Source organism: Fringilla coelebs (genome assembly GCF_963513975.1).
Source record: "Fringilla coelebs genome assembly, chromosome: 7".
NCBI classification, from domain to species: Eukaryota; Metazoa; Chordata; class Aves; order Passeriformes; family Fringillidae; genus Fringilla; species Fringilla coelebs.
In genome coordinates this window covers 31,156,331-31,175,228 of record NC_140035.1, presented here as the reverse complement: position 1 = coordinate 31,175,228, position 18,898 = coordinate 31,156,331, and the positions used below count along the sequence as shown (strand labels likewise).

Below are 18,898 nucleotides of genomic sequence, written 5' to 3'. Positions count from 1 at the left end.
ATAGCTGCATACCTATTTATATTACTTTAATACTTGATATTGTTGGTGTAGACTCTCAGACTCTCAAATAGGAGGTGGTGATGTAATTGTCTTAGGACAGGATTCATCTTGAAAGGAAAGGTGTTTTAAAAGCTGCCTTTGAAAAGCAGAACAGATCAACCCATCTATCTAAATTAGGCTCCCAAGTTGTTGCCCCATGCATGACATGAATTCATAATTGACACCAGTTTCCAACAGCAGAGGTATAGTGGGCTCTGTGACAGGATACTGGAGTTGACAGCAGAGAGAAGAAAGTGAGAAGGTCACAGATCAGAAAAAATCCCATCAAATACACGCCAGGAGAATCCTCGCAGTCAGCCCTCTGGGCTGTCCACTAGCGTGAGCAGCAGCAGGGCTGGCCCCAGCGTGGTACACTTCCCCTCTTTCCAGAAAAGCAGCTGGATGCTGTTTCTCCTTTCTAGGAAATCAGTGTGCACTTTGGGACATGTGGAACACTTACAGTCCAGCAGAGAACGTCATACCTGCCTCATACCATCAAAACTGGGCTGACTATTCCTGAAGACTGCTATTTCTTTTCTTTTTTCAAACTGGGATTTCACTTTTAGTGGAAGACTCTTGTATTGCAATGGTCTCTGACCTTGTACATCTCCAGTGGCCTTCATTTAGAAAATCTTGTGGTTTTTTTCAAGATTTCCTTCTTCTTTTTTTACCTTGGTAATTTTTTTTGCTTCCCAGCCCATTAATATTGAACAGATCAAGAGTTAAAACACTTAATCCTGTGTTCTTCTCTTTTCTCTTTTTTCTAATGGATGAGTCATAGTACGGATGGCCTTTTGTTATTCTTTAGTAAATTCAAACAAGATTATTTATTCCCTCATTAGAAAAACAATAAATCAGCAAACAGAAAAATGTGGAACAATGGTTTTTAAAATATATTTGCCATGTCTTAAAGTTATTCGTTTGTTTTTTGGTTTTGTTTGTTGGGTTTTTTTAATTTTAAAAGGGTGACCAAAAAAAGTGCTCCTAAAATCTTCTGGATTGCTATTGCTGAAGCCTGGAACCTTTTGATGGTGAGGTACCATAGGAACCAATAGCTGAAGTACAATAAATCTGGGCACTTCTGGGACACACATGTGCTATCTGGAGCAATGGTGATTTGAGCAGAGCCAACAAGAGGGAGTGATTTACATGATGTACCTCTACTTTCTACACCATCCCCGAGGTCAAAACGATATCCTGTTTTTTATGATAATTCATTCTTGGACTGTTCTTCTGATGAATTTAAAACGTTTTTTGTTGTTTAGACATATACCTAAATAATATTTCTTTTGTGATTGTATAAAATTAAGCATACGCACAAATTCAGAACCAAGTTTATTCTTAAATTTATAAATATTTTACTGCCATCCTATATTACCTTGATGTCCAACAACCACAAGCTGCAGAGCACAAAAGCCTTTATGAGACGCTCTCCTGACAGAAAATCTTGTAACTGTTTCATCAAATACTTCCTTAGGTGCATAGGACCATGCTATTCCTTTAAGTGCAGATCTGGGGTTTTTTTCCAGTTGCCAAGTGGAAATCTGGATTTGAGACGAGAAGAAATGATTCCTTTCAAAATAATTTTGCCACCTCGGTGAAAAGGAGGAGCACCCTCACAAAGGCGTGGAGCCAGAGGTCTGAATTAATGGATTCCATCCTGGCGACAGGAGAAGGTGCGTGCTCAGTACGGAGAAACCCCGCCCTGGCCATGGATGTCAAATTCCCCAGCACTCGGTACACCCAGAGGTCATTAAACTGCTTTGGCTTCTGTCCCTCCTGCTGGGAAGAGAAAATGCTGTGGGTGCTGTCTCTGCTTCACCCGTATGCAGTCATAATGTTGGCTCTGCCTTAAGAGCCTTCACAGCTGTGCTGTAACACAGTTAGTTCCCAACATGACTCAGATGAAGGATTTTATTTAATCTGCACAGGACTTTGGAAAAAAAAGAGAATTTTAGTTTGTGGAAACCTTGAGAATGTGCAAAGCTGAAAAAAGAGGACGTGAGAACAAGAGGCTGGGTCTCAAAACTTGATTTCCCATTGTCCTAGGATAAAATTTCAGTGAAAATGGAACGATAGGAGAAGAATAAAACCATTTCAATGCTTTGACTGCCTTCATTCCTGCGATAGTCCATTAGGGCATCAGTCATAGTTTGCATTGCTTCTAGCTCACAAACAGGAATGGTTGAGAAATATGTGGCTGTGTTTTGGGGGTTTTCTTTGTTTAGTGGCTCTAGACTCAGATTTTCTTATGGGGTCTTTGCCCCACTGTAATTTCTGTCCCTATTTGCACTATTCACCGTGCTTTATTGCTGTGAAACAATACACTCCTTTTAAAATTAGGAGATTCTTTACTATCATTAAAATCCACACAGAACAAAAAATATAACTATCTTGTTGCTGGTATAGGAGTAACTGCAATGGTAAAATTTGAAGATTCTCAGTTCAGATTAAGATCTCAGAAACAAGGAAATTTACCAACTGATTCTACCGGCCAGAACTTCGGGAACTTTTAAAGCAACTTATATAATTTACTTACTTAAGGACTGAACTTTTGGCAAGGTGGACAGGAGGTCACTTGATAAATATGTAAAAGCAAATCTCTCATTTGTCTTTCTTAGGCAGAATGTCACTAACCACAATACTCAAACATCCACAAGGAATCCCAGATTGCAGGAAAATTCCAGCATCTGCTGGAAAGGTAGCCAACAGTTTGGATCTACACCTCTTTTATGCTGTCTACCATAGAGCACAATTACATTCAATAACTTTTACAAGCAATTGTTTCAGGTTCTTCCATCAAAGGTGCACCAATATTGATATGAATACCTTTTTCAATTTAGTCCAGATGCCTAGACATTGCACCCCTCTTAAGATGAGTATTAAACAAGAGCTACCTACTAAATAATCAAAAATTTCCTTTGAGACTCAAGAACCTGTTTTTAAGGGGAGCCGTTTCTGTGCAGAGGATATGAAAAGGAAAATTTTGAACAAAAATGTGCAGAGGATGTTCAAGGAATGTTGCTGTGCCACAGCCTCCTCAGGCCATGTAAGTAAAATGGTAAAAGAAGAAATTGACTTGCGACAGTAAGTGGCAATTGCCAGGGAGTTTCACGCTAGGGTTATGAAATCAATTCTACAACCACTATTATGTGAAGGTAACACTGACGAGGAATTTTTATGTAGCTGAGCATTGATGTGCATTAGTCCTTGAATCATAGCAAATACTGCAGAACCCACATAAGGGTTATTGCTTTTATGGGATGTAATCATCAAAGATATGGTTGATGCTTCTGTACAGAAACCCCAGGATTCATTTCTGTACAAATTCAAGCACACATGTTGATACTCCCCTGCCTATGGCAAATAGTGGGTGTTAGGGATAATTTTGGGTTCATAATCTAGCTGTGGAATAGCATAATATGTAAGGTGGACAATCCAGAAAAGGTAGAATTTAAATTTTACTCAGACAAGTGTTGTAGTGTAAAAACTGAAGGCAAGCATGAGTGAAAATAAGGGAGTCACCAAGCGTGTTCTTATTTTCAAAGCTTCAATTTAAGAAATTTAAAGAAATGTTTATTGTGGTCAAACAGGCTAAAGAATTTGCAGAACTCAGTGTGAAAATGTCTTTAAGTCAAAGACCTTGAATGAATTATATTTTTTCCTCACATGTGAACACTTAACCAAGTAACAGTGATTAGGCCTCATTAAAATTAAACAATCACTGTGGCAAACACATAGACATTGTTACAGAAAATTGACCTGCATGCAATCTTGATAACAGTTAATTCAGTTTCATTCTCCTTGTGTAGCTGAGAATGGTTTTTATCCAGGGTTTGATCTGTTTGTACATTTCTATTGAAGAGAGACAAACAAATCCAGGTTCTTGGATTTATTTCTTGTTCTATCTTATGTTCTGAGCATAACTCCAGAACTTTGCATAAAAATGTGAAGCCTGTTGTATTATATTCTAGGATGGCTCAACAGGAGCTGGTTATCTGTTTGTTTATTGTAGCTTCTTGAATGCTATAAACCAAATAACCTAACCTGTTAAGTGATATAATCCTAGATATGAAAACCCAGACCTGCAGGAAATAGTTCTGCCAATGCAACAGTGACAGCATGGAGTATTGGGAGATCCAGGGAAAAAAATGTGGTGTGTAATTCCTTTGGAATGTATCGAGGCATTCATACCTTATAAACCTTTAAGACACAGAAGAAATGCTCAGAGTATGTTAAAAGTGATATCAAATTATTCAAGACCTCTTTACACTTGCTTCAATATGCCCCACCTCAGGTGACCCCAGCAGAAGAAGGTGTTTCAGTTCAAGTGCAAATTTATTTCAGACAAATAGGTTTTGCAACGAGATCCAGTACCTACTAGATTAAACTTCAGGCTGTTCTTATTTTGTGATGCACAAAATAAGAGGTGTGGGCCCCTTTTTTGGATGACAGTTGGTGGCACTCATGAATTATTGGGAGGAGGGATGGTTCCCTGGGTCACTGTAATCTCAGCAGCACTTGAGAACAAATGAATGAGCACTTCTGCAGGATATGACCTGGATCAGATTGATTGACTGAGAGCAGCAATTGGTTTGATCATTGTTTGAGCAGAGATGTCCAGTCTGGCGGCTTTCTGCATTCACTTTGGGGTCTTTTAAGGCTACATTCCCAGCAAAACTAGATTCATAACAAAACCTGCTCAAACCATCCGATTTGGAAAACAAGTTTGTGTGTTCTGATCTTATTCTCAGTAAAGTTTTGTGTGGAACAAAGAAATAACTAGGTTTTAAAGGCATTAGTAGTTTCAAGATTTCTTTTCTTTTTTTTTTTTTTTGTCCTCTCTACCTTCTTGTTTGAGCAGCAAACAGACAAAAAAAAATGTTCTGCATTCCTTTCAAATGTTGTAATGACAGCATCAAACTGAATTACTTGAAAAGATGTAGTTTGAGAGATTGGTGCTTGCGATTTGCAATCTTGTTCTCTTCATAATTTTTTTTAATGTTTGCTTTATCCCCAGGTAACACAAAATCACATTGTGAGATGGAAATGGTGAGAAAAGTCCTGGAACAGAAGTGTGATTTTCAGAACTTCCTTTCATTAACTCTGATTGCACGTTAGCAGAAATACCCAGGTTTGCCTCTCTACTTCTGGATTCTTTCAGTCTGTGCAGCTACACCTCCGTTTACCTTTTATCTTTGTTAGGGAGCATTAAGAACTAAAAATCCTCTTGGGGTTTTACCCATTGACTCCTAATTAACATGAAAAAATGCTTTACCCCGGCTGCTTTGGCATGGGGCTTTTTTTTCACGTGCATATATGTCACATAGAGTGCACACTAACTGCTCATATACAGTGTCAGCATGGGTTTCGTACGCACACAAAAGTTCCAGATGTGCTTTGTATCTTGTTTAGTTGACTTTAGTCTTCTGTAAAGCCAAGAGAAATATTAATCATTCATTTACTGTTAGGGGATGGGTCTTCTTCTCATGTTTCAGTAAAGGGGGTGGAAAAGAAAAGTAAGCCAATTTTTTTCCTATTTAAGGCCAAAGCTGGGGAATGCTTGTGGCTGAGTTCTGTACATGGCCCGGTGCTGGAAGGGCAGGGAACAACCGATGTTGCTATTTTGAACAGATTTTTTTCTTCCCCCCCCATTTTTATTTTTGCACAGAGAGTCTCATGTCTAATATTTAGACATGATGAGCTCTGTGCAAAAAGTAACTTTGCTCATTCTTGCCGTGTTTCAACCCTCAGTTATTTTGGCACAACAAGTCGGTGAGTAATTCAAGCTTCTTATGATTTCATGTTTTTATTTTATTTTTATTTTTACCAATAATTTTAATAGCTTGTCAGAAGTGTGTATGCACGAACCTCACCAGAACACTTTTCCTTCACTAATTCAGCAGTCAGATGTTTAAGGGTGAAGCTGAAAGCTGCAGGGATTTGCAGTATCATCCCAAAGGTTTTTCTTTGCTTTGCTTTCTTTAAAGTTAGAAGGACTGTACAGTGCTGTCTGCCTTGCCTGCATTTGTTCTTGTTCTTACTTGTTTTCCTGCTACAGACACTGAGGAGATTCTAAGCTATTTCTTTTAACTCTTGGAATAACATTATAACTGTTAGCTCCGTGCTGCCTGGAAGGTCTTTTTCACAAGGAATAAGTCTTTGCTTCCAGCTATTTTATTTGGAGTTCTCCTTTGTGCTTGTTTGTCTTACACTGGCAGCATGGGGGTTTCTTTCAACAATTTGCGTGCAAAAAAAAAAGCCTTAAAATTCTGAATGGTTTTGTTGAAGGAGTTTTTAAGAGTGATACATGAAAATATGTCAGCTTACAGAATTTTTACTTTGGCATAGAACAGGAGGGTAAATTAATTCCCTCATCTGCAATAGTTTGAATCAGGCATCTGCAGGCTGTTTCAGCCCTTCACGAGACTGATTAGCAGTTGATGGTATGTGTAAGTCCATGTGAGTGTGTGTGTGCATGTTTACAGAGAGCAGGAACACTGAAAACCAACTGAACATGGAATTCAGAGGGGAGAGAAGTACTTTGTACACAAGAATTCAACCTAGAGTGAAGATAAGTGTGGTATGAGTATTTAAGTTAAACAGATGACATTCCACAAGTACAGCTGACCTTTTTTGGATGTGCTCAGTTCCTGCTTGCCAGATATTGTAAACCAGTCCTTCCTTAAGATAAAACACTTTTCTCTCCCGTAAATATGAAAGATCAGCAATTTATTTATTCCTACAGAGAGGCAAGAAATAACCTTACAATTAACTCAACGAGCAGCAGCCAAAGAAATTGTAGTGCTCTAAAGGAAAGCCAAATGCCTTTAAAATCACACCCTACACTACTCTGTATGTCACACATCAAGAAAACAATTACTTGAGCCAGTTCATGGCAAACCCATCTGCCTCACCATACCTGGACAGGGACCTCTCCCAAGGGGTGAGTGACTCCACCAGGAGCAGCCTGCCTGCACTGGAGCACTTGGAGCTCAGGAGGATCTGTGCATGAGCAAAGCAGGCAGAAGTCTCTGCAGCACCAGCCCCCCTCACCTAGCACAGGCTAAGCCTAAGTGTCTATAAAAAGAAAAAAAAAAACAAACAAACAATGAATACATGCTGTAGAGAGTAAACAGAATTTACTGTGAACTGATCCTTTACTATTTCTGCTTTGCCGTATACAAATTCTCTCTCCTAAAATCTTCAGTAAAGATTATAAAAGGCAGTAATTATAAAATTGGAGCAAATGTGTACTGTGACTTTTCTCTGCTTACAGCAGCAGACAATATATATTATTTCTATTTAACATGCAGTAAGTGTTCTTTTATATACCTGGGTCTATCATCAGAGGGACAAGCACTAAGACACAATCCAGTATAAAGAGAAGGAGCATCAATTTTATTTCTCTCCATAAACAAACCCCTCCTCAGTGCCAGGTCTCCTTCCCTCACTCTAGTCATATCCCTGGACCTATTTCTGAGGTGCAACATATATTTGACTCAATAAATGGTAAATTTTGGGTAGAAGAACAATACACAAATGAAGTGTGAATGAGTATTCTCATTTCTCTGCCACATTCCTGTTTCATGGTGTTGTAACATTTCCTTACTGGGCTAACTTCCATACTATTTACAGGGATGAGGTTACACAGAGAGACTGATAAATCACTAGTTATCCCTTAAAAATTGGATTCTCTCCTCACTTTAGAATGCTTCTTTCCACACATTTGAATATGCTTTTCTCACAGAAAATAATAATTGAAGGAGTTGATTATTCGTATCACTAATTCATGTGCAGGGCAGGGAATGGACTGGGAAACCAAATTTTCCACAACTGAAAAGAGAATTTCCAGACATGCTGAAATGCTCTCTCTTGTCAAGAAAAATGTTTATATGGTTAGTATCAAATGTAAGTCAATATAAAATTTTCCTTAGGAAAGCCTGCCAGGAGACAAGACTTGGCAAGATATTAAGGAAACTGCTCAGTATACACTGAGTTTAGGGTAGTCAGATGTACCCCTGGGCTATGTGTTTCTTTGTCTTGCTGTAATAGCTTGGAATGGAGATTTGAGTACAGCCTCAGGCTAAACCTCTTCTAGAGCTTGAGATCGGGATACTGTGCAACAAGAAATATTCTGTGAACTCAAAAGCTGTATGTCCCTGTAACCCACCAGGGTGTTTTTAGCCTGGAGGTGAAATCACCTTGACACAATCCAGGTTTTGTGATGTGTGTCAGGGCTTTCCAGCCCTGCCAGTGTTCAAGATAAGATGCCCCCTGATGGCTGACAGGACACGAAGCCAGGACTTCTGGACATGACAGATGACTCAGAGTCCAGCAATGTACATTGGTTTCCACCCTTTGAAGGCACCTTTACATCCTGCATATTAAACTACTCAAGAGTGTAAGATATTAGAATGCTTCTTCAGGAAAGAAATCTGTTCTCCACCCAAGTTGTGAAAGCATTTGCTAAGCCTTGCAGCCTGCATTCATCCATTTATCTTGAGTTTGTAGAGGCAATCATGACAGCTACTTCCAGAAGACAGAATAAGTTTTAGCTAGTCAGACTGGAGGTATTTGTCAGTTCCCCCTGCCTACAAAGGAAGCACATCCACAGTGCCCTCACGTCAGTGCCAAAAGGGAAGTCAGATGGATCTGGGCCTGTCTCAGTTGTATCTGTGATGCTTAAAGGACACCTCAGTGAGCCAGAGAAGGACTCTTCTCACAGGTACACTCCGGTCCTTGAGGAACTTCGCTGAGGTCATTAGGAAAACTCTACTGCTCTGAAAGCAGTGTGACAGCAATGCCAGAAACCCTTCAGAATTATTCCAAGTAATTTTTTGCTCTAAGGTAATTTAGTGTTTTCCTTGTAATGCAAGTATTATCTTGGATGTTTGGTCAGGAAACTCATTTCTGAGGTAATGGCTGAATGCTAAAATCTCTCTGACAAGACTTATTGACCTTTCTACTACTTTCAGTTGCAAATTGCTGTTTTAAAATGATATATAACCATTACATGTAGGTTTCAGGAGGCAGCGTGCAAATGACTTTTCCTGCTGAGCATCCATTTCTGATCCCAGAGAAAATAATGATATTTCAGGAAAAATTGTAAACAGCTGATTTGGCCATTTTGCTTTCTTTTTTTTATTAGCTGGGAAAGGTTGGATAGCATGTGAAGTGGATGGGTACTGTACAGATGTAGTTTATTTGTGAGACTGCCAGACTGTCATGTTTAGCAGTTAGCTGTATGAAACACTGCACACATGTGCTCTTTGTTGATGAATTTCCAGTTTAAGGGTAGTGCTAACAACAGAACTATCCCTCCTCAAAGGTTTTGGTAACTCAGAAAGGTTTCCCTCCAGAATTTTGACAGTAAAACCAGATGATGCACATCTGTGTGCCAAGAGATAATTAACCATCGTAAGTAACCTAGACTATGCAAAGCAATGAACTATCTGGGGTCTGCTCCTCTTCTCCCATTTTTCCTCGCTATTTTTTTACCAGGCACACAGCAGACAAGGTTATGCTTAGGAAAATTGAAACATTCCTTTCTGGTCTGGAAAAATCATGCTAAATGAAAGCCTGGGGAATCCACCCCCTCCAAACATTATATATATGTTCTTGGAAATATGACAAATTTCATAAACACATTTTATATCACACACCCCTGGAACACATTAGCCTTAGGAAAATGAGACTATTATATAACCCTTTCATTATTTTCCAGATTTGTTTTTGACTTGAGACCAAATCACCAAATCTACACAGACTGATTTTTCTGAAAGAGGAGGTGGAGTTGGAAACATCCCCTGCTTTATTATAGGGGGAAGAGACAGAGGTAGAAGGGTGTTGTTGCTGGCAGAAACCTCACTGTTGATGCCTCGGTCAGAGTCATTATGTTTTCTCTCCTCTTAGTGCTGCAGATTACAAGCAGATCCCATTTCCTCTTCCAGCTTCTGCCAAAGTGTTGAGGTTTGAAATAAGCAGCCAGGTGTCACTTGCAAACTCTGCTGATGCCAGCCTTACACAACAGCTGGCGGATAGTTGTAATTAATGCTGCTCAAAAAAAAAAAAAAAAAAAGAAATTACCATCACTTTTTTGTTCCACAGGCTAGCTGAGAAACAAGACAGACACTGTTCCATTATTCATTGTCCCAGTTACATGCTACTGTTGTTCACACTTTGTTTTAATCAGAAATCTGCAGAAAATGGGACATGCCTGCCCTCCTAATTGGGGCAGCATACTGAGGGCTGGTAATGGAAACGATGCAGAGCAGCATTTAGGATTTGGGGTTAAAAGCAACCTCTTCAGAGTTGAAAGGTTCAGCCTACCAGGAAAGGCAAACCATAACAAAGTGCACTTTCCCAGGCTAGCGGGCACCTGGAGCACTGTATCGCTCTTGATTTTCTGTGGTAGGTTCCTAGTCTGCTGAAGAGCACAAGCCACAGCTGCTGTAAGAGTTGCAAGATTTAATTTGTTGGTTTGCAGTAATAACTTGTCAAAGCTCACAGAATTAGATATTAGTGCAATGGTCATACCATTAATACTCCAGATTAGGCTGTCCTTTAGTCATGCTTGTTTAAGAAACTGGGTAAAAGATCTCAGTTAAGAAAAGGGAAATTGCTGGCAAGGGCAAAGATATGTTGTTAACAAATAGGGGGTTTTATGGTCCTAAAGTAACTGGATTAGGGTCCTACACCATTGCAGTTTGATATGATGGAGCACAGTTCAATTTATTGTTGGCAGCACCCAAAAAAATAAAACAGACTTGAGAAAGGTATAATAAAATCTGTTCTGATTCAACACTGTTAGCCCATTCTCCATGTTGTAGCCTGGTAAATTGTAGATTACATGACTTTAACATGGTTTATAATTCAGTATCTACCACCAATGGTCTATAATTTTGAGACATTCTGATTTTGGGTTTTGGCAGATGATAAATAACCTTCAACCCTAAATGGAACAAAAAATTCTGTGTTATCATTTATTTGCTGCAATACTTTGCCAGCCTATCCCTGCTTCTACATATCCATGGTGATGCGCCTTGTACAGAAGGAGATCTGGGCACAGATGTGATTCCTACTCCAGGATGAGTGCAAGAAGTGTTATTTTACCTCTGTGACTTCAGGTCAGGCTGTTGAGGGCAGCATGGCTGGGTGCAGAGCATGCTGCAGCCCTGGCCCTCAGCGTGCTGCCCACCTGCATCCCAGGGGATGCTGTGGATTCCTCCTGGAGAGCTGGCTCTCTGGGACCATGTTTGTGGCAGAGGTGCTGTGTGGTGGCTCACTGCTGGCAGCTTCCCACAGCTTTGGTGACTGCTGCAGGATAGTTACTTCTGTAAGGATTTTCTTCCACTCAATCTTTTGATGCACAGGGCTCATGAAGCTTTCCTTTCTGTCCTCTCTGTGGCTTCCCTGACAAGGGACGTTTTGTCACTGGAAAAATCTGTAAGGAATTCCCACAGAATTTCCTGATTTTTCTCCATTCAACACAGTCAGACTTTGTTTCAGGGAAATAAGATTTACATATTTGTATGTGGTGGCCATGCTATTAATATTTCTCACATAGCTTTGAGACTGTATTAAAAAAAATATATTCAAATATTAACCTTGCCTTGCTTCTGACCATGGTTAATCAAGAGAGAGCCTCCAAGTAAAAAATTAAGAATTACTGGAATCAGAAAATCTCTTCTGTAACTACAAGAGAGACAGGGGGAGGTCTACTAACCCTATCTTAAATGCTGGAACTGTGCAAGGAGGAATGAGATTCACCATTCGCTGTAGAGTAGCTCATCTTTCACATATAGGTATAGTACATTGTATTTTTCATTTATATTTTCAAGCAGTCATTATTTTTTTTCATCTTCTCTTTTATAGGAAGGGTTCTTTGAATTTTGATTAGAGGAAACTTAACCTACTTCCAACCACTGCTTCTCTTTATTTATTTTCACTTCAGAGCCAATCTTGTCTCTGAGTTTGCAAAGTGGAAGCCTCTGCCTGTTTCATGTCAACATGACAATGGAAAACATGATATAACCCCCTCCAACAACAACCGTTTGTTGGCTTTAGTTTGGATAAACTTCAGCTCTGGGACTTCTGGCTTTGTTTAGTTTAGCAGAGGAGATTCCTTTCAGATTAGCTCAGAGACTACTTCCATTTTCCCCCATTTATGTCAAACCCTTCATTTAAACATGAACTAGCAGAATGAGAATGCAAATGGTACCTCCTTGAACAATGTCTGCACATTTTTGTCTTGCTTTGATTCACTCGAGTACTCCATGAAGAGATGTCTGCCAGGAAGGAGAAAGCATGCACAGGACTTTGAACAGGAAGAATGTAGGGTTAATGAAAATATATGTGTTTCAAGGCTGAATGTGGTTTTTTGTTTTGAGAGCCTAGGCCTTCTCCTACAGCTAAAAGGGCACCCAAATGACTGTCAAGAAATGAGGGATGTGACTTGTAGATTTAAGACTTTAGCAGAGTTTGGCCTTTGGCAAAATGCAAAGTTATCCACAACCACTGGAGACACATCCCTTTCTGCTGCTGTATTTCTCTTTCAAGCCACTGTGCATCCCACCCTGGAGGGATGAGAGCAGTCACCTCTGCTCTCCCATCAGGTGAAACCTTTCATCCTGAGTGCAAACCTTTCCTGGGCTGCTTGGGCAGCTTCAGGCACCCCTTTATTCCCAACTCCAGTGTGGCAAGGGGCAGCAGAATCACAGGAACAACCCAGGCACGTTTTGCAGCAGTAGATATGAAAGGATGATCTCTGTCTGGAAAATACTTCCCACAGCAATTCAGCTCTGGCAGTTCTTGGAAAACTCCTGGACATAATCAGTTCCCACTGAAGCTCCCTGCAGCTCACGCCCAGTGACCAGTCGGTGCATTAGAAGGCTGTCTGCAGCAAACATCTTTTTTTCTCTTTTCTTTCCCTTTGTGCTGCTTCTTCCCTTTTCCTTCTTTCCATTTTCTTTTAGGAAAATAAGCAAGAACAAAATTACATCTTTTTTTTCAAAGAGATGAGACAGAAACAATTGCTCATCCGAACAGAGTTAATGGGAAATATGGGAAGCATGGCTCATTGTTCCTTTGATGTTCACTGTAATTGCCATGCTGAGCATCAAAGGAGAATAAACTACATCCCCCATGCTTTCCTTCAGCTATAAACAGCAAAAATAGGATTCATATTTTCTTGGAAAACACTTTTATGTTCATGAGAGCCTCTTTAAAAAAAAAATCTACGGCTTTTCTGGTTTTGTCTTTTAATCCACTGTATGGTGTTTGCTTGTTTCCCTACAGAGCAGTAGTCATTCTGTGCCAGCTGTTTAAGAGAGGAATGTCCTAGTGAAAGCAAACAATGGGCTGTGTAGTGGGAATTGCAAATCTTTGAAAAGAGTAATTGAAATCTTCTCAGACATTTTGAAGATTCTTTGCACAATATTCTAAGGCTGTTGGTGGCTCAGCTGTTGGCAGGGTGGTCCTCTTTGTAGCTCCCTCTTTTTTGTATGAACAGAATAGCATTAATATGGAGGAGCGGAGGGAAGAAAGAAGAGAGGTTTTCTAGTCCAGCTGATTATTTCTGAGCAGCTGAAGAGAGAAAGATTGCTGTAAATGTCTTTCAGTGAAGAATCAAAAATGTGAATTGTGCAGAGCGTTTTCTTTTATCTGGCTCTGGCTCTTCCACTCATACCTTTTAAGGGCTGCAGCAGATAAACTGTGCTGGATCAGGTTGTGTCTGCTGCAGATGTTCCAGCCCTCCTGGGCTATGTGGTGCTGTTTATTCTCACCCTGTGCCAGCTGGGGTTGTTGCTGCACAGAGCAGGGAGAGCTAAATGTGTGCCAGGCCTCAGGCAGCCACTTAAGTAGCAAGACTGCTGACCTCTGATATTAATAAAAAGCCAGATCTCTTCTTGCAGGCTCTTCACTGCACCAAAAGTGTGAATTTTCACCTCACAAGGGGATTAGTTAGGAAGATTCGTAGGTCTTTGTGCTTGAAAAATGGCCAGGCATAGAACTTGATATTTAAAAATGTCGCCAAAATTGAGTTGTCTTTGGTACCCTGAGAAAACCCTCACAATACTTACTTTAGTAGCCCTAGGAGGCTGACAATAAGAGCGTTGTATCCAGTGTACAAATAGCCATTTAATATCCTCTATGAGGCAGATTAAGAAGAATTTCAAATACTGCCATCCATATCCAACGAACTGTCCAAAATGGATGTGGGGTGAATTAGTACAAACTGGAATAAGGAGTGAATGAATACAAACTGTTTTGCAGATGAATCTAGGTTAATGATGCTCTATGCATTTAGAACCCCACCACAACCTTCTGAATTACAAATACCCTTAATTTATTGGCAGTCAAAGATATGATTCTTTTCTTTAGACAGTATGCCAGAGCACTTTAATCCTTCCCTGGAATATGAAAGGCAAGAACGAAATCCTTCATTTACTTCCAACTTCTGAAATTACAGGGAAACCAATAAAATCGTGCAGGGACTTAGGCCAGCGTAGAATTTGCCCCCCTGCTGCTTTACTCATCTCAGATGTAAATCCATTATGGCTGTTGAGTTATATTGGGGTGACTTTGTCCAAGGTATCTGAAAATATAAATGATATTACCACATGTATTATACTGCCATTGTAACATTTCCCATCTGCTTCAGCCTCAGGAGAGAAGCATTGAATCAGGCTGATCTCTTCCAAGGCAAACCACAGAAACAGCATTGCATAAATCTGTTCACTCTCTCACAGAGCTGAGGGGAGAGGATCATGTCCCACTTGAAATTTTAATTACCTGCCAAAAAATGTTTTAATTACAAATTTAGACAATGCAAAACAAAAGTCATACATTTTTCCCCACACAATGTTTAGGTTTTATCATGCCAGAAGCTTAAAGCATCATTAATTAAGGAGTTATAGCTCAGTGTTTTAAATGAGATTCTATGTGGACCAAACTTCAACAATTATTGATTTGCACTTGTTCCCTTTCTCTTATCAGATCAAAAGCTGGACTTCTCTCTCATGATGTTTTGGATCTGTCAGAGTGGTTGTAGAGTCTGGGAAACCTGTGCACAATGACTTTTCCAGTTTTTTCTTTAGTCTTCCCAGGGCAAACCTATTCAAGAAATGTCTCAAAGAACCCTCCAATGTCATAAATTCTGCCTGGGCCTAGCTAAAATCAGGAATGCAGGAGTATGTCTTTGAGCTACACCTTGGGGCTGATATTTTTTTTTTTTAAGTTTGGCAAAATCTTGCACTCTATTTTAGTAAATTTTTCCCATTAATTGATTCTAGTAATGTTGAGCTTGAACTATCACTTTTCTTTAGAAATAAGTTAGGCCAACTTCTTATGGAATACAATTGCAAGTGGTCAAGTGTTCAAAACTAACATAACTTTGACCCTTGGATTCTGACTCTAGAAGTCTTCATCAACTGCCCAAGGAATGAGCAGAATACATGTTTAAAGAAACTAATAAACCCATTAAATCATCAGAAATCATATTGGACCTTGGATTTATGTCCAATTTTGCTTAGATGAAGCCATAAGTATTTAGGGAAGAATTTGGTATCATTCACTCTAACGATAAGAAGCACATTAAAATCATATTTCTGCAGAGTAGTTTTAAAATTTATGCCAGCACTACAACTAAATAGCCACAAATGAAGTTCTTGCAGCCTGTTCCTTATTTTTAGCATGACACCACATGGCACAAAATGTGATGTGCCAAAAAATATTGTAATGTAAGAACAGAGGGGATGGAAAAATCTCAGAGGCATTTTACCAGTAATTGAAGAGTAGTTGAAGTATGATGCAATGGTCCCTCTAAAAGGCTTTGACTGCACTGAATTATGATGAAATGTCTTCTTACTTTGTGTCCTGCTCTAATGCTAATGTTACCTTTAGTAAAAGATTTGATCTGTCAGGCACTGAAGAGCTTCAGTTACCACCAGAATGATTAGAAGCTAACAACTCTTAGGTCTGATTCAAAGCCCAGTAAAATCAAGGGAGGTTCTGATCAGGCAGTGGTTACCCTTAATCATGGAGGAATTATCTGAATTCTGCAGCTTATGGCATAAAGAGGTTGATCTCTACTAAAAAGACAGAAGCACAGTCACAGTCAGCCTGTTGAGAGGGGAAACTGGAGAGGAAATCCCAGAGTAACATCTCGATACAGATGGTTATTCAGAAATATCTTCCTCCCATGCAAAAAGCAATTTGGCCCGTGATGCTGTCAAGGAATAGCTAAGAACAAAAAGGGTATAACTGTCTCTTGAATGCAGCAGAAGTTTTTCCTCAACATGGCTTTTATGAGTTCAGGAACAGACAGTCAACATTTCTCTGGGCAGCCCCAAGAAAGAAGCAAGGTGATAGATATAGAGCAGTCTGCTGTATCCTGCCCCTTGTATGACTCAGCTTGAAATGACAGTTCTGCCAAAAAACAACCCTCCCCAACTAAACCAGCAGAGAAACCACCCTGCACTTTGTTTGCTTATTACCAGTTTTGAAACAAGCCAGTTCTTTTGCCATGGTTTCTCGTGCCAGACACCAGCTGAAGCAGGGAGGCTATTGTGTAACAACATCTCTGGTGGGATGTCTCTGGTCATGATTTCCTTGCACTGCCGTGGCAGGGTGAGCTTTGGAAGTTGCATGAAGAACATCATTCCAGGGTGTCAGCATGTGTGCCCAAGTAGAGAAATTTGTGAAACCTAAACCTCTGAAGTTAAAACAGAAAAATTAGAGTTTTTAAATCACACTTTGGAAGATTAGAAAAAAACCCCAATAATCTGCAGGGGAAATAGAGGCATTTTGTGTTTTACTTGGTAACAAATATGCTTAGGATATATTCTAATCCTGATATTTCTTAAAGTTTTTAAAGGCTGCAGAAAGGTTGTGGCATTTGCAGCATATAAAGACGAATGAAGGGAACAAGGAATGAGCTGTTTAAAATGCAAACACTTGTTTGTACCAGTGCAGGCCTGCTTTTTTCTTATTTATTTTGTAATCTGACATACAGACTGGGTGGGTCCCAAAGCAAGGACAGTTTGGCTGTGTGACGCAAGGATCCTTCACCTGAGGATCCTGACTCTTCTGTACATTGCCAGTGAAACAGCACATGACTCCATCCTGCAACACCTCTGACAGACAAGTACAGTATTATGCTTAACCAGCATTCTTTTAAGCAGCTTTCTCTTTCTTACTCTGCATCTGAGAAAAGGGCAAAACTGGGACAAGTGCAGCAGCAGAACTGTTCCAACACCAGCTTTCTTGGCAGACAAGCATCCCTAGAAGTAAGAAAGCTTCAGTTTCATTCTGAAAGCACAGGATGTAGCTGTCCTTTTTGGTGTGGAACTTGAGAAGTCTGTGAATTGTTCATTCATGCTCTTTTTCCATTCCATCTGATAGCAGCTTTTCCTTCTACAGGTCACAGGGCACCAATGGATTTTTATGGTTGACCCACTCTGGGTCAACATTTAGGTGTTTAAGTCTGCATTTAGGTTTAATAAATGGAGGTTTCATTACCTCCAATCACATGTGGACAAGCCTTAAAAAATATTTCATCATTACTATTAAACCTGAAAATATCCTAATATGTATGGATACCTAAATTGGCCCTTATATCCTCATGCACTGTGTGAAATGGATTCAATTAATTAGCTGTTTAAGACAATTCCAGCTGAGAGAATGTTTGAGGTCCTTGGCAGTTGAAAAAAACCCCAACTGATTAAACCATTTCTTTTCCTTTTTTTTCCGCCTCTTTTCCTGACTCCTGCGACCCAGACAGGGTTTGAGCCCTTTCGAGTACTCAGCACTGACCGGACATGCCAACAAACCAGGCCATCCCTGCTCCTGCAGCCAATTCATTCATTATGAGCCTGCCTGTTTCCATTACTAATGATGGGATGGAACGAGTGTGTTTGGGTTTCTTGTAAACATCATCCTAATACCAGACAGGGAGCCCAAACCATTTGCCTCGAGGTAGATGCTGTGGCATTCTTTTCTGCTCAGGAAATGGAAAGCAGCATTGCTGCACATGCTGGGGTGGATTCCTCCACCTACTCCAGTAGGGGAGAATGATTGTATTGAAAATAGACAACATATCTCCCTTCTACTTTGTGCTTTGCTTAAACAATGTATCAGACAGTGCTGGGATATGCAGTTAACAGATGTATTTACTACAGAAGAAATGTAAAACAATTTTTGAAGTACTCATCCTGCAAAGGCGATGACCAAAACTAGGTCAGGCTGAGGAAGCACAGGCTTTGTACAGTTAAAAGAGTAACACAAATGCTCTTCTTAACTTCATCAGGCTTTGAATTCTGTCCAAGTTAGAGGCAAGACCTTCTTCATCTTGGTGCTTTAGCCTTTACCAGATTCACTTTAAGTACAGCAGAAGTTGTTTGTTTGACTCATTGTGTTTGTGATCAGATTCTCACAGACCAAAGCTCCTCAGTTTTGCTTCCCAGGCCATCATCAGGCAGCTGCTGGAGGATCGTGAGTCACCCCTGTGTGGACTATTGCCCTCACTGAGGCAGAACCAGACAAGTTCAAGATGTTTTTTAATTTCTAACCCTTTAGTCACATCTCTGTAAATGGGATATGTGAGTCTGCTACTAATGCAATAGCTGGACATTGCCTTTGTCCAAAGTGGAAAAGCCTGTGGTTTTTGAGGATACTATTAGAAAATATTTTCTTTTTGCCATAAAATTGTGGTTAAGTCATAATCATGGTGCTTGCACAAATGCAAAGCCAAAACCAACTACAGAGCCGGTCAGATTCTCATGTGATAAGAAATTCCCCTTTACCTCACTGGGATTGGGATTATGTTCCGTGTGACATCCGTCATCTTTCATGCCAT

The 18,898-nt window shown here is 40.0% G+C and overlaps 1 protein-coding gene across 1 annotated transcript in view; it reads left to right on the top strand.

Annotated features, from left to right (window-relative positions):
* Positions 1-5,618: 5,618 nt before the first annotated feature.
* Positions 5,619-18,898, top strand: part of COL3A1 (collagen type III alpha 1 chain) — a 48,910-nt gene continuing 35,630 nt past the window's right edge. Inside the window, exon 1 of the mRNA XM_084209381.1 lies at positions 5,619-5,814. Within this exon, the coding sequence (XP_084065507.1) occupies positions 5,736-5,814 (79 nt within the window). The 5' untranslated portion in view covers positions 5,619-5,735. The remainder of the gene's footprint in view (positions 5,815-18,898) is intronic.